The sequence below is a fragment of the Charadrius vociferus genome, unplaced genomic scaffold (assembly GCF_000708025.1).
Source record: "Charadrius vociferus isolate BGI_N301 unplaced genomic scaffold, ASM70802v2 scaffold410, whole genome shotgun sequence".
NCBI lineage: Eukaryota > Metazoa > Chordata > Aves > Charadriiformes > Charadriidae > Charadrius > Charadrius vociferus.
The window spans coordinates 1,876,084-1,901,745 of NW_009646499.1; the positions used below are offsets into that span (position 1 = coordinate 1,876,084).

A 25,662-nucleotide genomic window follows, 5' to 3' on the forward strand; every position below is an offset into this window, starting at 1 on the left:
AGATGGAAAAGAAGAAAGGAAGGAAGTGTTTGTATTTTGCTTTTGCAACTTGGGTAAAATCACTGGACATTAAGAACACGTGCTGAGACTTCATGGTGCCAGTCACGTAATTTTGTATATTTGGGGCTAAAGACGTGGATGGGAACCTTTTCCCTGTGGAAAGAAGTGATAGAAGAAAAATAAGAAAGAAAGAAAGAAAGAAAGTTTGTCTTAAGCAGTTTCACAAGCGAGCATGCAATCTCCATGCACTATTCCTATCCACACATTGCCTTCCTCTCTGTCAAAAACTTGGAGCCGGTGTTAGGCAAAGTCAGTAGGAAAACTCCCACTGACTGCAGGAACCGTTAGATTTAGCCACTGGTTGGTCCTCGTTTTGAGCAACACTTATGCTAAAGCAAGGAGACAGCTGACCCTCGTTCACAGTCCAGAACAGTAATACTTCCCAGCTACGCCTCGCAATCTGATCCACACTCACAAATCAAAAATGCCTGGTTAGATCTAGGAAAAGGAAAACACGTCGACAAGCTGACCTTGCACCGAAAACATCAGTCCAAATTTACAGAAAATCTCAAACTCCTGCACAAACATTAATACTGGACTGCACCAACAGATTTAAGAAGGTCGGTCTATGCAGAAAAAGATCTTGATTTTTACATGCTGAAGTAGAAGGCAAAAAAAGAAGCAACATTTTAAAAACACCCAGATGTCACACAAAAATCACCAAACACTGTCAGTTAAAAATTAAGACATGCAAACTATTAGAGTAATAAAAATGTAAAACATCAACTCACTTAGTCTTCTTTGCAGGTTCGTTTTCCGGTTCTTTCACTGCAAGAAACGAGACAATTTTTATTTTCAAAGGCATTGTACCTCTGTACGCTGAGATTCTCCCCTGTGCCAATGCATTCACCACAGCAGGAAATTACAACAAGGCTCGTTAGGGTGCCTCGACTCTAAATACGCCCCAATGGAAACGAGATATGTCTATAAACTTCAAGAGCCCCTTTGCCAGCAGGATGGCTGAAAGGCGGCTCTGCTGGTCTCTGCCCTTTCCCTTGGCCCACTCTCCACGTTGGCATTGAGAAAGGTGAGTTGAGAAAGGGAAGATGAATGGAAGTTGGGAGGCATTTCTTTTGGACGAACACCCAGGGGGTTTATATCAGGCGATAATCCAAGCATCTGTTTGCAGCCAGGCTCTGACCCATCAAGGTAGCTAGAGGACTGCACATGGGGTAATGTAAATTCCCAGCCCCGATTTTGAGGTTTTTGATTTTGAGTTGCTTTCTTATAGTATTTGTCAAAACGATTATTTCATCAATACTGGATGACATGTTACTTGATGTTCAAGTCTCATATTCTGCCCTTACAAGGATCAATGAAGAGAATCCAAAGACAGAATCATAGAATAATGAGCCATTAATAGCACAACGCAGGACCACAAAACAATCAGGTAACTGTCCAAGTTGAGAATACTTATCACACATGGACAATAATCCTTATTTGGGGAGATGTCATCATTGGCTTCTAGAGTAATTCTGCCAAAGAACTGATAGTTAATTTAATCAAATTTGCCCCAGGGGAGGGGGTCCGATTATCCTCACTGCCTTCTTTATTGTAGCACTAGCTACGAAAAGCAGCAAAATGAAACAATCACCTCTACATTAGCTGCCTCAGCCTGAACACGACTGAGTTCAAATCTCCTGATGGCACTTCTGATGGCTTTTACACAACATTATAGTTCTCAGCTAATAAATTACAACTGACAGCATAATATGAAATTGAAGTTTTGCTGTAAAATTATATGACTGGGAATGACCTTCTCCCCATCATCTGTTCCAGTCCGCAGTACATGTAATCACACCATAGCACAAGCAGAGGATGGAAACATGAACCTGGGAATAAACTGAGGAACTACGGATTTATGCTTCTTAAATCACAGCAGATCCCATACCTTTGTATGACTGTCAAAGATTTTCTACATGTCTGAAAACAGCTTAATTTTTCTGGACCATTAAATTTGAACAGGAACGTCACCATTTTGGTGATACAGGAGAGGAAAGAAACAAGAAATACATACATGCCAATGTCTTTGGGAGTAGAAATGGAAATTTTAAGATTTATCTAGAATGTGTTAATGTTGAACTCAATCAGGAATAACGTCGAGTAATGTATATGTCCTGAGATACTTAGCAATTGAGGGAGTTCAACAAAAACATTTTCCTACTATAGCTTTCTCAAACTTTTTTACTTTTAAAGAGCTCACCAAAATTCTGCCTACTGGATCTATTACCCAAGAGGGAAAACGCAAGAGATGCAGCTGAATCCTTTTACTATTCCTCACCACCCCTGGCTTTTAAAAAATACCTATCTGTCCAAGGCCGTTACTTTTATTTTGTGTTCACATTTCATATTCACATCAAACTACTCACTACGATCAGTGCCGGTGATTTGGGCAAGGATGCGGAAAGAGCGGGACTGGGTCGTGCCTGTCCGGGGATGCCAGTCTTCGGTGTCTTCAATCAGTCGCTTCTTGCTGGCATCGCTGTGGGTGGGTGTGTGGTAGAACTCTGTATAGGTATCCACAATGTGCTTGCGCGGGGGGCTGCGTCAAGGAGAGGAGAGAGCAGAGAGCGAAAAGCTTTAGAGACCACCTGGGTTGGGGTAGCTACAAAGACACAGGCAGAACTGTGACTTTTCACAGCGTTCAAAGGCACCTTCTGCATTTGGACACAGATGTGCAGCAGTGAGCACTATGGGCACAGCTGAACACAGATTCAGTTCTCTGAACCCAACACAGCTTTATAATTACTCTAAGCCAACTGAGATGTTTTTCCTTGTTTCACTGCTGCAACATTTGAAACAGTAAAAGACAGTATTATCAAGACATTCACACGTTTCAACCTTTACCGTTTGGGTGGGTTTTTCCTTGGAGATGACAGAGTAAGACAGCAAGGGGAAGTTTTCCCAGCATAAACAGGAAAAGGAGAAAAAGAAAACAAGAAATAAAGTCAGAAAGTTGAAACAGAAGTACAGCTAATTATACTATTGAATTAGTTTTGTGGGAAAGGGCACCAAAATCCAATAAATAGTGATAGTCTCATTCTACCAAAATGGCAGAACAGAACTCCCATACTAAAATTAAACTCACAGCCATTTCCTTACAGGGATGAGAGGGGAATCTGTTTTGGTAAAGCAGGGTAGTCTACTTAGCTCGGATCACGTGCCCCTCGGCAAATTCTCCCCTTGGTTCACAAGAGGCAAAGCACCAGCTGTGTGCAAGGGCCACCCGGCACACGCCAAGTCTTTGGCGCTTGGCAAAGCCTGGATCAGAACCAGCCCATCTGAAAGTGCAGGTAGCGATGCTCTGGAGCATATCGTGGAGATATAGATGCTCGATACCCTCTCTGAAAGTCAAGAAAGTGGGGTGATCGTTTCATCAGGAAATTTTCTCCACAGTAACCTATATGCTATTATCAATCCCTGCACCAGCAAGCATGTGAGAGTACAGGATTTTAAAGCTTTGCTTTCAGTAACTGATGTAAAGAACACGTAATGGCACTGAGCAGTTTAGGAAAAGGGAACAGAGGATTTATAAGCATTAACCTTTAAGACCCTTTTAATGTACATTTATTTTTACATAATTTACAGGAGGTTAACTCTGCAAAACTAGCTCCTAAGGCATAATGATTCTAATTTAAAAAAAAAAAATTAAAAAAAATTTAAAAATCTTTAAAGTAATTTTTATTTTTGCCACTACTTCCCCACTGTACTTTTAGTGTCCAAAGTATTTCCGGTGAAGAAAGATGGAAAATATGGATGAGAATGATGTAAATTATTAATTGTCAACAAGTAAGAATTAGGCCCACTCAATGGAATGCATTAGTAAATACGTAAGCTTAAAAGGATACTTAATACTTGAAAGAATGATATGAAAGGTATCACACAAAATTATATCAAAAGATTGAATTTATTGACACACTGTATTAGTGAAGTACACGTATCATGTACCAAAGTTACTAAAAGAGGGAGAGGTATAGAAACAAAGACAATGGTATTTCCAGGATGGAGTACAAGAAGTACAGAGAAAAACTAAGGAAAGCATCAAAGCAGTTAATAGCAAAAACAAAATCTGAAAATTATAGCAGTAATTAAAGGTGTGGGACTACCTGGAAATGTAATTATTTACATACAGTTGACTGCATACTAGCAACAACCACAGTGAAATAAGTAGTCTTTTGCATTTGTTGACAGTGGTTTTATAAACAAATTATCCTGCTGACTTCTCTTGTGGATCTCACTGGTCGCTTTTTTAAGGCTTTAGAGTCTACTAGTAATGACTCATTGAGGCAACAAGGTGGTGCCAGAGACAAAGCAAAAGTCAACGAGAGGCTCTCCCTTAACTCAGCCTTGAGGCAAGGGGACAAAAAGACAAGCCAATAAAGCCTCAATCATATTTATCACCCTAACACGTACAAATCACAGCATATGGATGCTACTCTTTTTTTGTTGTTGTTGTTTGCATGAATTCAGTATCCGGCCCTTCGTTCCATAGTCCTCAAACCATTTTTGCTTTTATGCTGTATTTCACCATTTACTAGTTGTACTACCAACACCAATTCGCCATAGGCGCACCAAGAATTTATCAATACACACCAACATGACACAAATGTTCTATGTAATAAAAAAAAAAAGCTGCAAAATGTAACACAGTGAAAAGCAAGATCACATCATGTCCAATGCAGACAAAACCATTTACTACACTAAGAAGTTACTAAGAAAAGCTGAAGCTGTTTTGCAAAATTGAAATATAAAACTCCGTAAGAGCTATAATTTTGCAAAACAAGAATACATGCTGGTTATTCCAACAGGAAAGGACCATAATTCATCTCCAGTGCTGTTGATACTAACTTTGTCACTGTTGTTATCTGCAAGGGAAAAAAAGTATTTGAAGTGTTAATACATTCTTTGCTTCTTTAAATATTACAGGAGTTTCCAAATCCAAGCTCTGGTAAAGACATATCACGTAAGTCAAACTTGCAATCATCAAGAGAACCTACGAGGGAAAAATTTAGCCCAGCTGAGCTTAAACTGAGTGAAGTCTGTGGACATCTTACCTGGTTTAAGCAGCAGGCACGCTTTCATGCAAGAGTTGGCAAGAAGGTCTTGATAAAGGCGTAATTGCACGCAGCCTAGTGAAGGAAAATTCCTTTCTTTCTAAGCCAGGACTAAACAAGGGAAACAAAACTTCCTTCCCCATCCTGAAGGGAAGGCAAATAGTTCATATCCTGAATGTGGTTTGAGGCAAGCCAGGAGGAAGGGAGGAAATTCTGAGTATGACAAGGTGGATGTCTCAAGAACTGCATTTGCTCAGCAATGCTATCTATGAACAAGATAGAAGTTGCCCCTTTTTTTTTTTTTTTTTTTTTTTTGAGAAAATGAATAATACAAAACACAGAAGCAAAATGGAATTCATTTCAGGCTGATCCACTGTTCCAAACTTTAATGTTTCTGATATTTCATAAATGTCATTGATTCCATTTTAAATGGGGAGATAGCTAAGCATCATTGTAGAAATGTAATTTTCCTAAGGAAAACTAAGTAGTGTAGTGGCAGACCAATATAATCACTTCAGGGGTTTTTGTTTGCTTGCTTTTGTTTTCCGCCTTAGGATTGCAAGACCATTAGACAGCCTAAACACACTATTTTAAGAAAGACGGCAAAACAAAGCAGGTTTTTACAGCATTAAACGTTCTCAAGCTTTTCCAAACTAGATCTGCAAGGCTGGCAGGAAGACAGGAATTTCTTCACCTGCCAACAGTGATACTCTTCAGTCGGTATTATTCATCCCCTCACTGTAAGGCAGGGCACGTAACCGCACTCAGCCAGTCATCTCTTGATTGTCAAGTTCGTACTCTACGCCTGCAGCACTTCCTTCCAGGAGACTTAGTTTTGTTGGTATTGTTTGTCTTTTTCAGTACTAATTGCTGCTTTTGAATACTCCTTACGCAGTTATTTGCTAAAAGGAGTATTCCTGGAAAGATAAGAGATGGTTTGCCAAAGCATACTCAACAGGTCTACCAACATCCGAGCAAGTCCTTTGGATCTCCCAATTTCATCCCACTTCTATGCAGCGTGGACTCCTGCCATCAGCTGTTTAAGAAAGTGCTGGAAGTTACCATGACAACAGCGTGATATAAAATGCATATGGACTGCATTATATGAGTCCACATACGGTAAATATTCGTACTGCAATATAAAGGGAATAGGTACCTAACAAAGTTTTTTTCCCCTTATGAGAAGCTCAACTGAAGCTACAATTTATTCTGTATTTTAGTTGACATGGATGTTTACCTTTCTGTAGGTTCCTCCACATACTTTATATATTGAGAGAATATCAGAGGACAGAAGCACCAGGCCTATTCCTCCAGCCCTATTCTTTTGAGGGATGGGAAACAGTAACCACGGCTTTTGGGTTTTAAGCACAGGTTTTACGTTCTTAAGATCGAAGAGAAACCTACAGTTCCTCTCCTGACCTTTTTATTACTTAATTCGATCTGCCAGACAGTGCAGCTGGGCATGGAGGCCAACTGGCAGGGGACCACTCATGCCCAGCATCCTCCTCTCCCCGCGGCAGAGCGGCTGCTGGGAAACGGTCCCTGGGGCGCTGCAGCTCCCGAGCTCTGCCCAGGAATTTCTGGGAGAGCCCGAGGTGGTCCCAGCCAAAAGCGCATCGCTGAAACAGGGCAGCGGCGCAGTCCGAGTGCCCAGGATTGCTGCCGGGCTCAGCTTAATTTACTCATCTATTGTTTACTAGTCTAGATGCTACACCAGATATAGAAGAAGCCTTTTATGCAGCCTTACGGTCTCTTAAATGTTAGGTCTCCGATATCCCCTTTAACATAAACAATCATTTGAATATAAAAATGACTCAAATTTTAAATCTGTGTTGCTTTTTCAGGGTAAAGGTAACATTTAAAGTTGAGGTATTTACATTATAATGCTGCAAAAAAAAAATCTGCTCAACCCCATCAGCTTCCTTGAATGCATCTTAAAAGTTTCTCGTGTGTTGTGCAAAGAAGTAATGTGACATCTGTCCCTTTGCCTCCTTTCAGGGACATTCCTCTGCCGGTCCTGCCAGGGCCACAGCTGGTCTCTCACAGCATCTCATTCCTGGCCATCGCAGCACCCGCCGACCCTTCTTGACATATCACTCTGCATTTTTGAGTGCCTGCTGCTTTCAGTCACCGTATAGGGAGTCAAAATACACAGTGAGACATGGACAGCGAAATTAATACCGGGCTTGTTGTAAGGTCCAGAACACATCATGATACGGTCCTTCATGTAAAGCATTTTGTGGTCCTGATTCAATTTAACTGTGACACTCTATGAACTGATATGTGTCACCCTTGAGAAAAATCATCACCGAAAGCCTGGCTTGGCCCTTCGAAGCATCCCTTTTAAGGTGCGAGTCCTTCCTCAGAGATTCGCTTCTGAGGACTCAATTGACTCCTCCAAGCTGCGTTTTACTCAGCCCTTAAACAAGCCCAGCTTTTTTCCTGCGAGGAAAGACCCTCACAGCAAAAACGAATCCCACCTACCCATTTTGCTGTTTACTCTCCCCCTGGTTCTCTCTGAATCCTCGTCGCGGCCCCTCGGCTACATCCTGGGCGCCGTCGCCAGCAGAGGCGCTCGGGGAGGCATTGTGGGCGGCGGGCTGCCGTGGGACATTAACTGCAGGTTTAGCAGCGCTCGGCGCGGGCGACCGCTGCTCAGCGTTAGGCTTGGCGTTAACATGCAGTCCGGGCGCAGCAAACGGGGCCGGGGCAGCAGCCAGCGGGGCCGCCGCCGCCTGGGCCGGGGTGAAGGCGGAGGACGGTGATGGGATGGAGGTGACTTTGGAGGTGGTTACAGCTCCGAATGGCCTCGGTGTCTTATTGTAAGCCACGCTCGCCGTGGCAGTGACTTTGGGTGCAACAGCAGAGGCAATGGGCACAGGCTTAACTACTTCTGTAGGTTCTCCCTATGCGAGATGAAGAACAAAAAAAGAAACACACAAAACCACGCCAAACGCATGCATGTTCCCCAGCAGGTATTTTCACTGCTCTCAGGGAAGATAACCTGCCTAGCGTGAAACCAAGAAGCACAGACGCAAGCTTTACTGAGACTGCAGCCATGAAACGTATGGAAAAGAAAAAAAAAGCCTGAGCCATGCATTGTAGGAAAGGGAATGATCCAAGCATGCACAATCAATATGAAATCCCATGACGCTAACTCCTCTCATCATATCCAAAACAGACACCCCACAAATCAAATTCAAGACAAACTGAAGAACCACTCTATTGCAAAACCCACCAGGCAGCTCATGTGGAAAAAATCAGTGCTTTTTGTAAAATTCCACATTCCACCTCTCAAACCCAATTCCAGATATGCACGTTCCATATACACAAATGGCATGTGCATGTATACACACAAACACTGTATATACTGATCTGCCGAAATGGCCCTTGAGAGCAGAACCAAAGCCCTGGAGCTCATTTATTAGAGGCCCATGCTTTTCCAGTGAGCTTTTCCAGTTGTGCTCCATCCATCCACGTGCCCCAATGTCTTCATATACCATTGTCAGATCAAAATACTCAAAAAAAAAAAAAAAGTAATTTTTTAAATTTCCCCCATGCTCCCCCCGGGACCTATGTTTTAACATGGTGGTTCTCAAAGTGCGGCCTTTCAAATTACGGTCAGCAGAACAGTAATATGCTACATATTATGTCCACTGGAGAGGATTTTCAAGGCAAGGCCATTTGTAAACATTTTCAGGTTTGCAAACAGCCTTCTTATCAAAAAGGGGGGGTTTGAAACTATTGCTTGAGAACATAACATTAGAAGAACTCAAGAACAAGTAATTCCCCAGAGCTGTAAAGAAAGCGAGGGGAATTGTTCTCTGAAACTCTAATATTTAGATAAGCTTATTCCAAACACAAAGGAAGATTTCAGGGCCCATTAAAAAACAAAAACAAAAGCACAACCAAACAAAAAAAAAAAAACACAGCCAAAAAAAACCCCTACTACTGGTTCTTTCTTATGGATAGAGGAAAACCTCCAGCAATATCTTTCTAAAAAAATGTCCCGAGAGTTGGAAGATAACATTTATTCACTTTTTTTTTTTTTTTTGTGGGTAACCGCTTGCCAGGTCTCTCAATTCTTTTTTGGGGGGAAAAAATAAAACCCCTCCAAGATTCAAATGCTGCAATACTTTTAATGTAAGACATGGAAACCAAGCATGTTATATTGAAAGGAAAGTTTGAATGACAGTGCTTATCAACAACAGGGTTTGACAGATGGGTAACAGTTAGTGCCACATGCTACATTTCTTGGTTGCAATGATGAACATACCTTTGGTACATGAATAAGATCAGGTTTTGGTACAGAAGCCACTCTGGAAGAGGAAAAAACATACACATAATTTTAGAAAACATGTTCTTTAAGCATTTCCCTCTTCCAATTCACCACATTCACCCACAGGTATATAAAATATTTCATTCTGTTTCCTCTAAAGGAAACAAGAAGCATTCAAGTTAAACCTGCAACATTGTTGTTAATACAAGGAAAAGGCAAAACCAAATTGGATGAGTTTATCCCGACACATTAGGAACTCCAGCATTCATTATCAAGTACTACTTCATTCATAACTTCATATAGCATATCACCAGTTAGGAGACTTGAGCTCCAATTTGTTTATTGTTTTCCACCCTTTGTCACATAAGTCAAAAGCTCTGGTCAGACAAATTGCATTTTAAACAGCGCATAGCCTTTATTCAGGCTTAACACAGAAAGCTTCCTTGTAGAACAACAACAAAAATCCTTCTGAAGGACTCAGCAAGTTGAATAATACGGGAACTTTTTGCACAGTCTTTGGTCTTCAGAGGTATAGTTAATGTCACTTGAACACCACAGCAGATGACCAAAAAAAATTTCTTCCAAACAATGGGTGCATTGAAACTACTATGATGTGGTGGGAAGGAAAAGAAGTATCACAAGGGACAGGATTAAGAAGATAAAGAATTGACAGATTTTGTTATACCTAAAGGGAACAGGCAATGTGTCACAGGTAAAGGCATCTTGCTTGATTGTTTTTTGCAGCTTTGTATATACTTATATGCAAAAATTCAAACACATACAGAAATTAAAAACCAACCAACCAAAAAAAAAAACGCCAAAAAAACCCCCAAAACACAAAGCAAAAAAATCTGTCACACTAGCATTTGTCTGCAGACACTGCTGCTGATACACTTGAGCCTTTTCAGTAGAAAAGTGTCTTCCTACCACATTTCAAAACATTTCTGGCCATATTTGGTAGCTGCTTAGAAAAGCTGGCACCCTTAATGGTCCAACAACCATCAATCACGTCCTGCCTGAAATCACACAACCCCAATTTCCAACCAATCATCTGAAGAGGGTTTTGAAGAACTGAAGCTGGATTCTCATTTCCAAAGGATAACTTGCTGGGGAGGCAAGGAGGTTCATTTAATTGGAGATCAGCTAACACATGCTACAATTTAAACACCTCTATTGTATAAACCAACTTTTCTATTTTTATCAGGAAAACATGGAGAGCTAGATTTCAACTAGGCACACTTGGTCCATTTAACTACTCCTTCTTAAATTTTCCTTTTTTCCTGTTTTTTTTCTTTTTATTTTTATTAATTACATTCAAAATGTTTACTCCTTCCCTCAAAGCCATTTGGCCCTCAGGGCTGATCAGACTCCAGCAATGGCAACCCTGCTGCAGGTTCAGTAACTAACTTACAAAATGAGAGATGCATATAATCCACATGCAATGTTGGCAGAAGGAGGAGGGGGGGGGGGGGAAACAACCCAAAAACCAAACATCACATGAAAAGATCATCTTCTGCACTTTGCCTTCACCATTTGTGCATTGCTGCTGACACACATTATGTCCACATCACCAGTAATTCTCAACAGAGAGAGGGTTTTGTCCGCTCTGAGGACCAGGTCGGTTCTCCCCTTTCCCACAGAAAGTGCAGCCTATGAGAAGACTGACCTCCAGCCCTCCAAAGCACTGGGGTGCATCATTAATCACTCCTAATTGCAGACTTGTCAATTTGCAGCAACAAAAGCAACAAGAAGGGGGAAAAAAATGCCAATACACATGGAAATTTTGCTTTCTTTTTTTCAGACCAGAGTTAGAAGGAAACATGTATCTTGCTCTCTACCTTAAGTATACATTTTTAATAAAATAATTTGGAATGTTTTGTGTATTTATTAAGCTGATCTAGCAGTAAGAAGTAGAAAGATATTCATTATTCAAGTCAACTCCCATACTTCATGCTTGAGCAAAAAACTTCACTAACGCTGAACGTTGAAGTTTCAGTCTCATAAAAAGAAGATACTTTTTTTTGTTGTTTTTACAAAATAATCAAATTTGAGTCAGCAACGGATGACATTGCTCTGCATTCATCAATACAGCACTGAGAAAAAATGATTTCAAACCACTATTTCCACACGATTGGAAGACATACTCTTCAAAATTCATCTTCAAAAATATAGAAAAAGAAGAAGAAAAAAGGATGGAAAAAGGCTTGATAATTTAAATGTTCCCAATGTTCTTTTAACATTGGAGTCAGACAGCATAACATTACTTTATTTCACCCAAACATACTTGAAACAAGGACATAAATTTGTGTGTCCCAGACATACTTCAAACAGTTTAACTTGGCCTTGTTGACTTCAGACCATAATCAAACTAAAATCTGGGATTTATCCCGTATCGTATAAAGAAAATGCTCATCCAGCAAACTCAGCCACCAAGAACTGAATGTGAAAAATGCATGGTGGTTAGACAAGACAGTACAAAAGGAAATGCACACTTCAAGCTGAAAAGCAAAACACGGCCAACACATATATTTAAGAAAATACTTCCTTCAGGGCTATTTTTGACAGATACTACCAAATTGCATAGCAAAAATAAAATAAAATAAAAATAATTGAACTGCAGAATCTTGTACATTTTCTTAGCTGTTAGCACTTCGCTTGCCACCTAGCAATTAAACATATTAGGATTTCATGCTGGTTTGGTCACGTTTAATGTATGAATAAATAACTGATGATAAACGCTTTCAAAATGAGATGACACACTCGCTCTGTTACTACTTACTAGAAAAGCAGGATGGCTCGAAGCAGGGTATTTTCTGAATGACTTAAAATTAGCAGTTCAGTATATTAGTTTATGCAATATTTTCAATAGCATACAAACAAAGTAAAGACATAAAAGCTGAGTATAAATGCTTACTATAAACAATGCACACAAAAGACCTTGGCAAACAGTTACAGCTTCAAGCTTAATGAGAATTATTATAGACAACAACAATGGAAGCAGCAGCCATCATTTACTGACAGCCTAATACTGAAAATGAAAGCACACAAAGTTTTTGCACAGGCTTCTACATCAAAGGTGTTTATTCTGTCAGGAAAAAAAAAAAAAAAAGGCAGCTATATTTAGCCTATGTAAACAGTTCATTTCGACCAAACGTGATCAAATTTGCTCTCTAAACATACCACAAGCCGTTCCTCTCCGATGAATACTTTCATGACATTTAATGCAATTCAAAACATTCCAATTTCCAGCACAGCCTTATTAGGAAAATGAATTAGTCTACTCTTCGCTGTGAGCAACGTGTCCAGAAAAAACTATTCATTCTTCAAATTCTCCTTTTATTCATTCCCTTTCCAAGTATTTCACCCATAAAATACAGACACAAGCACTTCAACAGAGCCCTTCTATAATTACCAGTAACTGGAAAAACCCATTATGAAAGATAAAGCTACAGTATTTCATGCTTCCGCAATGAGTACAATCTGATACATCATCTCCAAAGACTGATCATCAACGAAAACACTGTAGCGTCGATAATTAGCATTATGGAAGTAAATTCAACGCAAAGCAGGATTTTTTGGACAAGTCACAATTGTTCTGTGTGTATAACCACATAACACAGGCCCATACCCTGAGCCAATGAATCCCTAAAGCTTCACTGAACCTAAAATCCAAAAAGATGTTTCAGATTTGTCTCTCCTGTGAACTCCATTTAACATCCCACCATCCCGAGTCTTTCTGCTCCTTAGTAAACGCACTATATTACATTCATAAGTTAAAAAGCAGATGCCAAACTCAATGGAAAGATCACAAGAAGGTAACTGTGCTTATGAGCCCCTCTATATAAACAAGGGGAGCACGCAATATCAGTATTAACATAGGTATTGCGTTTGGGGTTTTTGTATCTCTGTAAGTTAAAGGATTGCTCATAAACTCTAGGGTGAGATACAACAACTATCAGCTGCAAAACCTTCATTGTTGAAACAAAGTCAAGGCTGGAAGACTTTCCACAAAATTGTATTTGTTGCTCTGAATTGAACATTTCTAAGAGGAGGAAGGAAGAAAGGAAGGAATTTTCCCCACCCCTCTCATTTTGAAAACTAACTTCTTCTTCCTGGCTTATCAATCAGGATACAGTTTTGGCAGCAGATGCTCCATCCCTGAAAAGCCACTGGTCAGATCTTCCTTCTGAAAACCTGACCTTTTAGCGGTTTTGCCATTGTAGACTGCAGTTCTGTTCATTCGCTTCATTTTATTTCTAGAGAGCAGTCAGTTGACAGGGCAGAAAGCTAAATGCATTTGCTTTTCATAAATTAGCCAACTCATGAAAAAAGATGACAAGCAGGAAACGTTTAACATACATAACAAGCCATGACTTTCACTAGGGGTTATCTGAAAGAAAACAAATGCAAATGTAATTTAAAGCACAGAAAAAAGAACAATCCAAATACATTACTTTTTTTCCTTAGACTCAAGCCCTTTCTCTATCAAAACATAACATAGAATTCATTTCTTACCAGCCTTGATCTGGCTCACAACAATAAAAAAACCGAAAACGTTCTTAAGCTTGCTTCTTGTTGCAACTTACACACCATCAGAAACAGCTGCCTTAGGTACACTACTGTAACAGGCAATGTTACAGTTTCCCCCAGTTCTGTAGAAACACACACACTGTCCCGGGCAACACCAGTCAGTAAATCACTAAATCAGTGCTTCAGCAATCACACCATGACAAGGACATGCAGCCTTGAGACTGCAAACCTGCGCACATCCCAATGCATGGCAAAGCAGAGGTAGCAAAATTATCACTAAGTACTACTCTATGACAACTGGAGTCATTGAAAAAAGGAGACTACTTTTTTTTGCCTCCTTAATAAACACGGTACTGTTTTCAAATCTATACTCTGGTCATGGTGCTTGCTAACATACCAAGAGATGGCTGTCAACATTTTATTTCTTAAGTCATCCTCTTTGTTTAGTTTGTTAGGTTTCATTTAGTCGAACATATCAAATCATAACAAATATGGAAATGTTAATTACAGTCAAACGACACACACTTCAGTGCTGAGCACCTGCTTAAGAAAGCAAAGGGCAACTTCAAACCAAAGAGATGGGATGCATAACGGCATTTCAGATACCACACATCTCCAGGAGTCTTGGTACAAACATCTCGCTCTGCAAACTAATTCTTACATTAAAAATGCATTATTTCTCCTCTTGTCCTAAAAATACAGGCTGTAAAATGCAAACAGTGTGAGAGGCAGTTGTCTCAGCATTAACAAAATATTGAAGGGTTTCTGTGGATGCTCCATTTGTATCTGAAATGGCAGAAAAGGATCTCTTCAGTCAAATAGGGTATTTTTAAACAGCTTATATCTTTTGGTTTTTGTGTCATTTGATGAGGTATATTTAATGGAGCATGCTGAGAATGTGGGTATTTATTTCTTGACAGAATAGTACCTCAAGATAATACTTAACACCTTACTTCATTATATTTAGCCTGGGAATATTAACTTGAGAGTCACTCTCAACAGATTCTGTGTTTTTCATAAGTTTAAAGGGGGAGAATTAATATAATGTGCATGTCAGCATTTTACATTTGGTATACACTACATAGTATCTTTACACCCTCACATAGTGCGCTCCCGCAGCACACTAAATTATGATGAAGTATTAGGTCAGGTAAAAGCAAGAAAAATTATGGTTTTGCTTTACTGGTGATTTGATAGTTGGCCAAATAAAATGTAGGTCCCCCCTCTTAAACTTAAATAAGGTTTGAGATTTCATCATTATGTGTTAAAATAAACAGTGCTGACATTTTAGGAGAGAAACAAGCTGCCTCCTGCTTTGGTACTCCTACCCACATAGGATTAGTTGTTTTCAAGACCTCCCAAAGGCAACCACTGCTCATAGTCTCATTCCTGTGGTCAGTGGCAACTCTACCGAACGCATTTGTAAAGAGAGTTTAAGTGCAGGCAGATAATATTTTATTCTATTAAAGCAAAACCAAAAACCAAACAGAAAGCTAAGAAAAAAAAAAAAATACCGTGGCATTTATCTCCCTTACCTTCTGACTACCAGGGACTTTCAAAAACATGCTTCTCACTCCCATAAAGGCAGATACAGAAACCTGAAGGGTCCATGCATATAACCACCACTGGACCAGGGGGCACGCCTGTCTGTACCTGCCCATGACCCCCCTGGTCAGAGCCCAGACAGGTAAAGCACCCCCAGTACCAAGTATGGCCGGTGCTTTACAATCCTATATGGCAGATCACTGCCGGTTGTCCTAAAAAAAGTTCTAGAGCAGCCTATATACAAGTGGTAGCTCAGCATGCCTAAACGGCTGAGTACGGCAGGAATCCCATCTTGCCACTGCCTGGCTACTCACAGGCGGTAAGAAAACTAATGGCTTGTATATAAGACCTCCTTATATATTACCTTCAGCAATGGTGGTCATTTCTGTCAGTTATGCCTTGTTATAAACTGATTTTTTTCCTCTTCTTTAAGCTTTCCTAAAGCTGCCTTGCCAAGTAACAGTATCCACATAACAGCTAAGTGCAAATAAGACAAGAGAACTATACCCAGGCTTTTAATAAAGTGGAACGTATACATTTGATTTTCTTTAGAAGTGCTTATTAGATACTAATTCTAACACAGAGAGCTACCTTTTAAAAATAGCCAGCTTAATGAAAAACATAGGTCTAAATGACTCGCAGACCTAGTCAGCCCTCCAAAGCCCTCAAAGAAAAAAAAAGCTCAACTTCATGCTGACTTCAGTCTGTCATCAAATGTAGGTTATAATTTAGGAGATTCGAAACTAAACACTAAATTATTTTTTCCAGTGCTTTCCACAATATGGTGACTAATGTCTAAGTTACCTCCTTTGTCTAAAACACAGCCCAAATTAGCTTGAAAGTGCAGTCATATCTGTTTTAACTGGAAATTCACGACACACAGCTCCCCAATCCCCAACATATCCTTATTTGGGATTTTTATTTTTCCCCCTTAAGTACATGCTTGGGAATGAGCATTTATATCAATATTTTTACTCTCAAATGAAGAATCTGGGAATTTAGAGAGCCATTAGAATATTACATTTTACTTCTTATGGGAGCTAAGGACACCTCTCCTCCACGAAGCAGCTCACCCACCCATGGCTTCAAGAAAAACTGAGAAATGTAGTGGAAGCATAGCTAACCAAATGAGACAAAACCCCTTTCTGAGGTGGCAGGCAACAATAATAAAGACGAGCCTTGTCCTTCATCAGGTCACGCCAGCATGGGAAGAGGTGTCACCACCCAGACCCAAGAAACCCTGCCCAGGTGCCTTTGGCCAAATCCCAGCTGCCTCCTCACGCACCTCCTGCTTCTCATTGACTATGACTATACGGGAATAATATGAGCAAGCTCATACTACAACTTCTGAATTTCCATCTGTGCTCTTTGGATCTGTACATCATCTCAACTGTATGAACATGTGGAGAGCCTGCCGCAACTGTGTGGCTGTCAGGAAAATCACTGAGCCTAGGGTTGGTCCAGAAAAAGCAGGGACATGGCAGAACCAATGAAGATACACGCAACTAAATATATTAACAAGGATGAACTCTTTTAATAGGATATAGTATGGTTTTAATTCTTTCCAATTAAGGTCAGGAATAGCATCAAAAGTATTTGTCTGACTTCTGAACACAGCCCATCACCAAACCTGCAAGTTTTATCTCCCATCCAGCCCTTCAGATATCTCCTTCCTCCTTTTTACGCCACCCCAGCAGTGAGAGATAAGAGCTGCCGGGCGGCCAAGCTGCCGCAAGGGCTACTGTGCCTTTCCACCACGGGGACACTGCACCCAGCATGTACCTGCGCCAGTCTTCACTGCAGCAAGCGTGCTTAGAGGGGCTCCCCCAGCCTGTCCCCAAAAAGGGACATCACCATAGGTAGCAGTGGCTGTGGAGAGCAGAGCTGAAGCACTGTGAACTGCATTACAGAATTATTACAGGATCAATTTAACAAACATGCAGTTGCCAGAAGTTAACTTCTCCACTACAGGTCGTCGCCTTTGTTGCCCTTTATCATTTCCGTGTATTGTTTGTATGTTTATATATTTAAAGTCACAGGCTTAGCAGCATGCATTGCAGGTCCAAGGTGTTGAGAAAAGCTATTTATGTCTCCACATGGCTGTCTAACACAGCTTTAGATATCTAAAAACTTCTATTTGAAATAAGCCTTACATCTAGAAGACTTCAAGTCAGCCTGGTGTCAGTTCTCACCACACCTCTAAAGGAAAGGGAAGTCAAAGAGCAACTGCCGGAGTGGGAGTTGTAGCTGGAAATTATTGTGTTTACTGCAAGGGCTGGGCAAGAAAGACTGAAAAGCAGCAGTGATCTCAAAGAGTTAATTCCTGTAGTCAATCAAGTGGACAAGGAAGCAATTATAGCAGAAAATCTAACACTGATTAAGTAAAGGTGCATAAAACAGCATGCTGTAAGTCTTCTGTCATTTGCAACAACTGTGAAAGAATAGAAAAATTAATAATCCCGTTTGACTCCGACTGATCCAGCTAACTAAAGACTTTTCCCTTCCCACAGTCTAGCTTCAGAGAAAGCAGCTTTTAGCCTTCTCGGCTCAAAATACTACGGGGATAACATTCACAGCACGCTCACAGCATATGAAGCAATTAACTGCTTTTGTGGGCAACTAATCACTGATGCAAAACAGATGCAAAACATCTGATGGTCACAAAACCTGTTGAGAGTTTTCACAATGCTCCAAACGTTACTTCGGCTATGAGGCAAGACGAAAGGAAGTGAACAACGTTTGACAGGCACAATATGTGTTTTTATTACCTCATGGGGTTTTGTGGTTCTGTGCCACAGACATGACTTTCTACTGACAATACCCTGGACTTTTTCAAAGGCAGTAATTTTTTGCAAACTGGGTGGATAAAAAAAGCCCCCAAAACAGTGCAGCTGTGGAATTCAGCTATTAATAGACACTTGACTCTTAAGCTACCACTTACCTTTCTATTAGGTGGTATAACAGATCCATATCTGGTTAAAACTTGCAGTGTGGGCTCTCAGCTTATATTTATCTTTGTTGCAGACCTCTAGAAAACCCTGTATACCTGAAAACCTGCCTGCTTTTCCCAGCTTTACCAAAAACCCCGTCTTTCTCATGGTATTTCCACTTTCATGATATTACCACTATCTTTCAGGAAGACATTTATTTTCCAAACAGCCAATCATTAATTTATTCTCATTCCACTCTTTACCAGAGGAAGATAGAAGAGCCCTATTGATGAGTCAGGACACTGCAATTTTGATTCTCAACAGCTGAGAGATGATCCTGCATGGCAGAGGACAGGTTTTATTTAAACTGTGCCTCATTTTTTCCTGTGGCATGATGCTTAGGAACAGTTTATCTAACATCACGGGTCAGTTCACATATTTACCTTGAGTTTTTTTTTTTTTCTATTCTTTACACCCCACATTCACTGAGGTGCAAAAGTTACTACCTGAAATTGAGAAATTAAGTGGTTACCTGCGTAGGTACTAAACGTGCACTATTTAACCAGCTCAACTTGAACCATTTTCAGCATATGAAGGGCACGGCCCATTTTTAAACCATGTAAGCTTCTTTTAATCCATTTAGAGACAACTGTCCCTTGACAGATCATCACATACCCTTTTATAATTAAAGAATGCCTGCAAGTTAGCATCATAAACTGTGCACGGCGGAGAGATGTGTTTTTCAAAGGAAAGCAACAGGTGTGGGGCATATTCTGTATTTGAAAAACAAAAGTGTAAATAGAGACAAGTAACATTATTTGTGGCACCCAAACAATGACATAATGAATGTTTATGAAGGAAAAAAATGACACAGTGGACTGAAGTGGGATGGACTTGGGTGTCACTGGGTCAGGTAAGCTGCCTGTACAGTACCAGATTTGGAGCCATAAGAACCCACAGTGGAGAGAACACAGTGAAAATTACTCTTTTCCCATTCTTAATATTGGGACAACATGGGCAAGATTAGGTCCGTTTTCAAAAGAAATTTTGAAATAAATGCCCTAAAAGCATGTCATACAATCCAGATAATGTAACAAATGCAAACCCCTACATTTTCTGGAAAAGGGAACGTAAGTTGCACTCCCGTATATATTCACATACTATTCAAATTCACAGGTAAGAAGATTCATATTCTAATAAACGTTTCAATTTTCCAAAATGCAAGCTTTTCCATTTATCTAGACTTGGCCAGAGGCGCAGGAAGCACCGCTGCTCACGCATGACTGCCGAGCGACTGCCAAATCCCAAGGCTACTTCAGGTTCTGGGAAGTAAACCAACAGCGCTTTAGAAACTTTTTGATCAGAAAACTTTTGGACCTGGGTCAAACGGCTATTTTTCAAGCTCGCTGTCTTTCTGGCAGTCTCATTAGACTATCGAATTCAATGGACATCTGACTTAACACTAGCACTGGAGACACAAAAGCAGCACCACGAAAGTTTTGCCTAACGTTCGCTGAGAGTCATCCCTTCCTTGACTTTCTGAGATCTTCCTAATATTTTTCTTTACATAACTAATATAGGGAAGGAAAAATAATGTTGACCAGTGTCCCAAAGCACTACAAACAACACAGTCATGTCGTCTTCAAGAAGTCCTTAATCAGGCTGTTTGTAAATTGGTAACACAGTCAGAATCAGACCTGTGCTGCTGTATTCCTTAGGAGGTTGCAGCGCAGAAGCAGCACATCAGACTTCCAAAGCACAACTCCTCACACAGAAGCGCAGGCTTCCCCCTGTATTTCCTACTAGGAGATCTTGACAGCTTTGCTCTTGCTCTCCTTTGTGTGACATAACTTTCTGCAGCTGAACGAGAGGCTGCTGAAGGCTCCCTCTAACAAAAACCCCCAAAGGAAAAAGCAAGGCATAGGCAGCATGATGACAATGATGATGACAAGACTGGTTTCCATCACGGTGAAAGAATTTCTTCAACTTTATGTTCCAGTCCTCAAACACTCACTGGCATGAAACACGCCTCAGCAACAGAACAATGTTAGCTGTTACTACCAATAATTTTTATAGCTACGCACTGGTATGCTAGAAAAGGCGAAAGCACCCTCAGATTCTTGTCTCCATTTTGCTACTGGTTCGTTTCGGCATAATGGTTAAGTCACCTCCAATTTTCTCATCTTTATCTTTAATTACTCATCCCACATTTAATGCTTTTAATTAAAAGTAATAAGTACAAACCAAATACCCATGGCTATAGAAATAAATGCAAAAAGAAGCAATTTGTAGGAAACAAAAGGACAAAGAAAGCGATCAGTTAAACTACCTCTATTGTCTCAGTCATATGACAAATTTGGTGTGCTTTATGCAGGGAGTAACACTATGTGTTTCTTAATACAAATATGCCACTCAAGACACTAAAAAGATTTTGGCAATTATGAGCTGATGCCTCTCAACCTCAGGTTCAATGGCTTGGGAGCGTTTCATACCCTCATACCACATAAAATCCTGTCTGGTTGCTGGATTAAGTTGCTGGTACTTATAACTCCAAGGGTCTCATTTTTCCAGTGAATCAAATGTGGTGACTTTTTCAGAATGCCCATACAGGCCAGGCTTGCTCTAACTCAATGACTATAGCTGGCACAAAAACAGCGGGCAAAATTTGAGAAGTAAGTTATTACCCGTTAAGAGAGGAGCAATTCTTCCAAGAAAATAAAAAAAAAAAAGTTTCGATATGGAAGAATTATTATCATTACCTCTTTCAACAAATGCCTCGCCGACCCTAGATTACTGACTCCATGGAAAGCGGCCGGAGAGTTGTCCTAACACACGGAGACAAACAGCTTATGTTGACGCATCCCAGTGCCCTGCCCTTCAATGTTCTCACCTACTCCCTTGTAAACGGGCTCAAGATTTGGCCAGGCATTTTATCCCCTTTAGAGTAATAAGCAGCCAAACACAGTATGCAAAGAACAGTAATTAAGACGAAATAGATTATATATGTCTGCAGCTAAAGCCTGCGAGGAGGTAGCGCTGAGATGTATTAGACACCGTACGCACAAGCAGTATACAACTTTGTTACAGCAATTATTTGTTTTCAGACTCCAAAGCAAAGATCCTCAGGGCAAGATACTGTTCATTTGCCGGGTGAGAATGGCATTGGACTATTGTTTTAAAATGTCTCAGAGTCTGCTTATACCTTTCACTCCCTTGACAGAACATAATTAAGGACTGATTTCCTCAAATGAATGCATCCCAAACTACTCTCTGTATCCTCAAAAAAAGCACACAGATATACCCATGAGTAATATTTGGACCAGACAAATACACGTATTGTGGGGCACAGAGGAGTTTTAACAGCTGCATTGTTCTAATGCAGCTGTTCACAATTACTGGCACACGTTGTGAGGCACTTCTGATTACTGCATGTTTAATCTATATATAAATGCATTATTTCGCTACTCAAAAGTTTGGCATTTAGATAGTATCTGCAAGGCTTCAAAACTGTAGACTATCTGTGATGCCCCAGCTGGCTATTTCAAACTGTGCCAACAATTAAAATGTCACTAAAGATCACACCACTCTCTGAGGCATCTGCGTTATTTTAAGAAGTGAAGATAAACTGTGGCCAACTTCACATTGTTTCCTTAAATCTTTCACTCAATAACTATGGACACCGCTGAAAATAAACGTGTGAGGTCAATGGCACCGCAATTTACATGCTAGCTAACGAGGCCTTGAAATTTCAAAAAGGTATTGGATGGGTTGCACAGGTCAAACCAGAAACGGGTAGAAAAGTTTCGCTTGAGATTGTGAATGGCAAATTGACACCAGTCATACAGGAGAACCTACACAGTCTTTCAAAACGCATCAGCAAGAAAATCTGCTATTTGAGAGTGGAGCTGGGGGGCAACATTTAAATTATGTACCTGAACTACAGGAACTCTCAAAGCACTGGCTCACTGACTGCAGAAAATGCTTGCTACAAACAGCTGCATGCTAATTTGATCCTGCAAATTATTGTTATACAGATGCTTTTTTAGTAAGAGATCCTGTTCTGGTAAGCCATGGTGAGGAGTGCAACCCCATGTCTACTACTTGAAGGCACTTTTTCAGGGGGAAAAAAGTCATGGGTCTCAGCTGCTTCCTACAACAGTTTTTAGGCATGCGTTTGACTTGGAGCTAGGAAACACATGACGTGAAACACTGGTCTCCGCACTGTAAATTGCACTTCTTGGGTGATCTCTGGACAAAGATGAAAAGCTCAACTGTCCAGACATCTTTTCTTAATAACACATTCATGTTAAGCAGACGAGGGACCAATATTCTTTTTCTTGGGCCAGCTGCTATCTCCAAGAGGAAACATTCACAAACAAGGAGAAAAATACTTCACTGACCTGTGGAAGGCTTAAAATTTCTGTATTCTCATGTGAAAATGAGAAATCATTTCTTCACAGTCCTGAAAACTCTGTGTAGTTAAACAAAGCTTGGGTTGAGTACGATGGTTTGGAAACCAACAAAATAGTGCTGGACACCTTCTACTCTCCATACATGATATCCCATGGTCTTCTCGACTCCAGCAGTGTCCAGTTGCAGTAGCCACACGCAAAGCGCCTGATTTTTGGAGACTGCTCACCAGGGCTGATCCTTGCCTACCTAAGCCTTTGCTTCCCCAGCCTCAGAGGTGCAGAGAGTTTGAAATGATTGCAGCAACAAGAGCTCCCTAATGTCACACTGAAACACTTCCACATCTACCATCACAGAAATCAGATCATCTTTTGGGTCCTGCCCACTTCTGCCAGTTTTACCTTTTGCCTCCTTGCTTGACCATTAGCAACCTACAGTGACCTAAAGCAGAGACTAGTGTTAGACCGTTAATGGCATATACTGTACCTTCATTACCACATTTTTACCTAAACGGGTAGCAGCGAAGTCTGACAGATGCTCTTTAGGAAGAGCAATTTAAAAAACAACCCCAAAACCAACCAAACGAAAACCATCCAAAAAACTCCACAACAAACCCAACTCAGATTGATAGATAGACAGAGACAAAAAAGGAAAAATGCTGAAAATGTCAAGAGGTAATGTAACAATTTGGTGACTCATTATGAGAGAAGTCTTCCATGGTGTTCGAAAAAAACACAAAACCAAACAGCAGCAATATGGTGCATCATGAGAAAGACCAGATGAATTCTTAGCATTTTTTAAGAATAAAATCATTTGGGCGAATTAGACAATGAATAGGGCAGTGAAGAGTAAATATCTAATGTTTGCAATTACTCCAGCTCACCCTCATACTTCCTCTTGGCCTCACCCACAGTGTGCAGCTATTCAGGGTATCTCATCTTAACAAGGAGACATTCTCTAGTGCTAGTGTATTAGGCGGGGGGGGGAATCCAACTCAGCCAAGAAAAATACCCATGATTAGAATAAAAGATGTAGCTTTAAAGTAAAAATTTGCCATAAAATTACATCCTCAGACAAAACCACATAGCAAGCTACAACCTTCTCCACCTCTCTTTTGCACAGAAAGAAAAGGAAAACAAAAGGAATAGTTTCAGTGTTCTTTATTCAGATCTTGATCAAAGATGTGCTGCGTCTGCTAATTACTGGCTTATGGCAGAAACAGTTCAGGTCCAGCCCTGCAAGGTATTATGTTTCTCCAGGAAGGCTGCTAAATGCCTCAGGCTCCATTATCTTTAACAGCAGATGAAGTCCTTCTCATTAAACAAAGAACCTTTTTTTCTCCACATCAAGAGAAATGCAAAACTTCGTAACTGTATTTTATTCCAAAATGCATTTGTTATTTCTAGTATAAAAATAAACAAACACATCTAAGTTAGGAATCCATCCTCCCTACCAAGATAAGTCTACCAGATTATACCACCTTATGATGACATGAAATATAGTTCTGATTTCTCCAACCTCCCCCCGAAATGAACAACAATAACATTGAACTGATATATTGTTATTTTCAGCACTGGCATGCTACCCTCACTCACCTCTATGCATTCTGCATAACAGAATCTGTAAGCGGTGTTTGTTCTTTATTTGCAACAACTACGTTGTGTGTCACTAAAATACTTTAACAGCTAATGTAAGGATCATTTGGGTTTGTTTCCCCCCCCCCCCCCCAAAAAAAAAAAGTGATCCATAGATTTTATTCATTAGTTTAAAATACTAGTTTGGAAATTTATCTGGATGCTTAAAAAAACCCCAAACCTAACAGCTTTTCACACAGGTGGCTAAGAAGTGCAGAAGTAATTTGCACTCATGTGAGACTTCTAATTCTCTTCTCAGTCCCATTTCCTGTTCAAAATGCCTTTTATGAGATAACTGTGATTTAACATTGACATTTGATCAATTTTTTTTTTCCTTAAATGACAGTATTGTTTACTTGAGTTGTTCTGAAAGTTCATTTTGTCCCAACTTCCCCGAAAGCCCAAGACACATGTCCACAGCTCTGTGCCACCTTCGTCTAGCAGCCCTGCCGCCAGAGGAACTTCAGTCTGCCTTTGCTCCAACCCGCTCAGATTACACAAAGAGGTTTCTGCTCCAGGAAAACTCCCTTCAGCCAAGTGTAATAGGAAAGAAAAATTCCACAACCATACTCTCTTTATAATTTAGTTATTCAGCGATGCTCCTTTCTAGGCAGCTCCAAGAGATGCAACACAAAAACATTAGTCCCACCATTCACTTAACTATCACATTAATGGGGGGGGAGGGTCTCTTATGGGTTAACAAGACTGTGGAAAATGACTGGCTTGTCGAGCCATCACCTTCTTCCAAAACTCGGAAAGGAGGTAACTGGCAACTCTTTTGGCCGAGGGACTCCAAGATCACTATCGACAGCAGGCACACTTATAAATTTCAGTACTTGAGAGGCCTTGAATGGAAAATATTACACATTTTTGTACTTGCAAAAACTGTTATACATTATACTTAGCACAGTGTATTTTAGTGACTCCATGTGTCACCGAAACTTATAGTCTGCTCATGTGGAGTGGCTTTGTATGTAAAGGAAAAATAATCTGTTAGTAATCGAGAAGCATTAGTTATCTCTGAAGTCACTGTGCTCATTAAAACTTTGGCTTCCTAAACTCTGTAATACATTTGAAGAATGTATTCTACATTCCATTTTTCGCATAGAAGCTTAGTAGTTAGAAAGGATATTATATCGTCAATAGACTAACTACCCTGGGTTCGGTCATTTTCCCTCCAAAAGACATTAAGTGAGTATTACAAGTCCCCTCTGCTGAAC

General features: G+C 40.3%; 1 protein-coding gene across 1 annotated transcript in view; it reads right to left on the bottom strand.

The window, feature by feature from the left end:
• Positions 1-59: 59 nt before the first annotated feature.
• The window catches only part of PDLIM5 (PDZ and LIM domain 5), a 79,643-nt gene continuing 54,040 nt past the window's right edge, over positions 60-25,662 (bottom strand). Inside the window, exons 3-8 of the mRNA XM_009882975.1 lie at positions 9,391-9,433; positions 7,599-7,714; positions 2,908-2,925; positions 2,430-2,602; positions 792-828; positions 60-153 (exon numbers count right to left, since the gene is read on the bottom strand). Coding sequence (XP_009881277.1) covers positions 60-153; positions 792-828; positions 2,430-2,602; positions 2,908-2,925; positions 7,599-7,714; positions 9,391-9,433 — 481 coding nt within the window. The remainder of the gene's footprint in view (positions 154-791; positions 829-2,429; positions 2,603-2,907; positions 2,926-7,598; positions 7,715-9,390; positions 9,434-25,662) is intronic.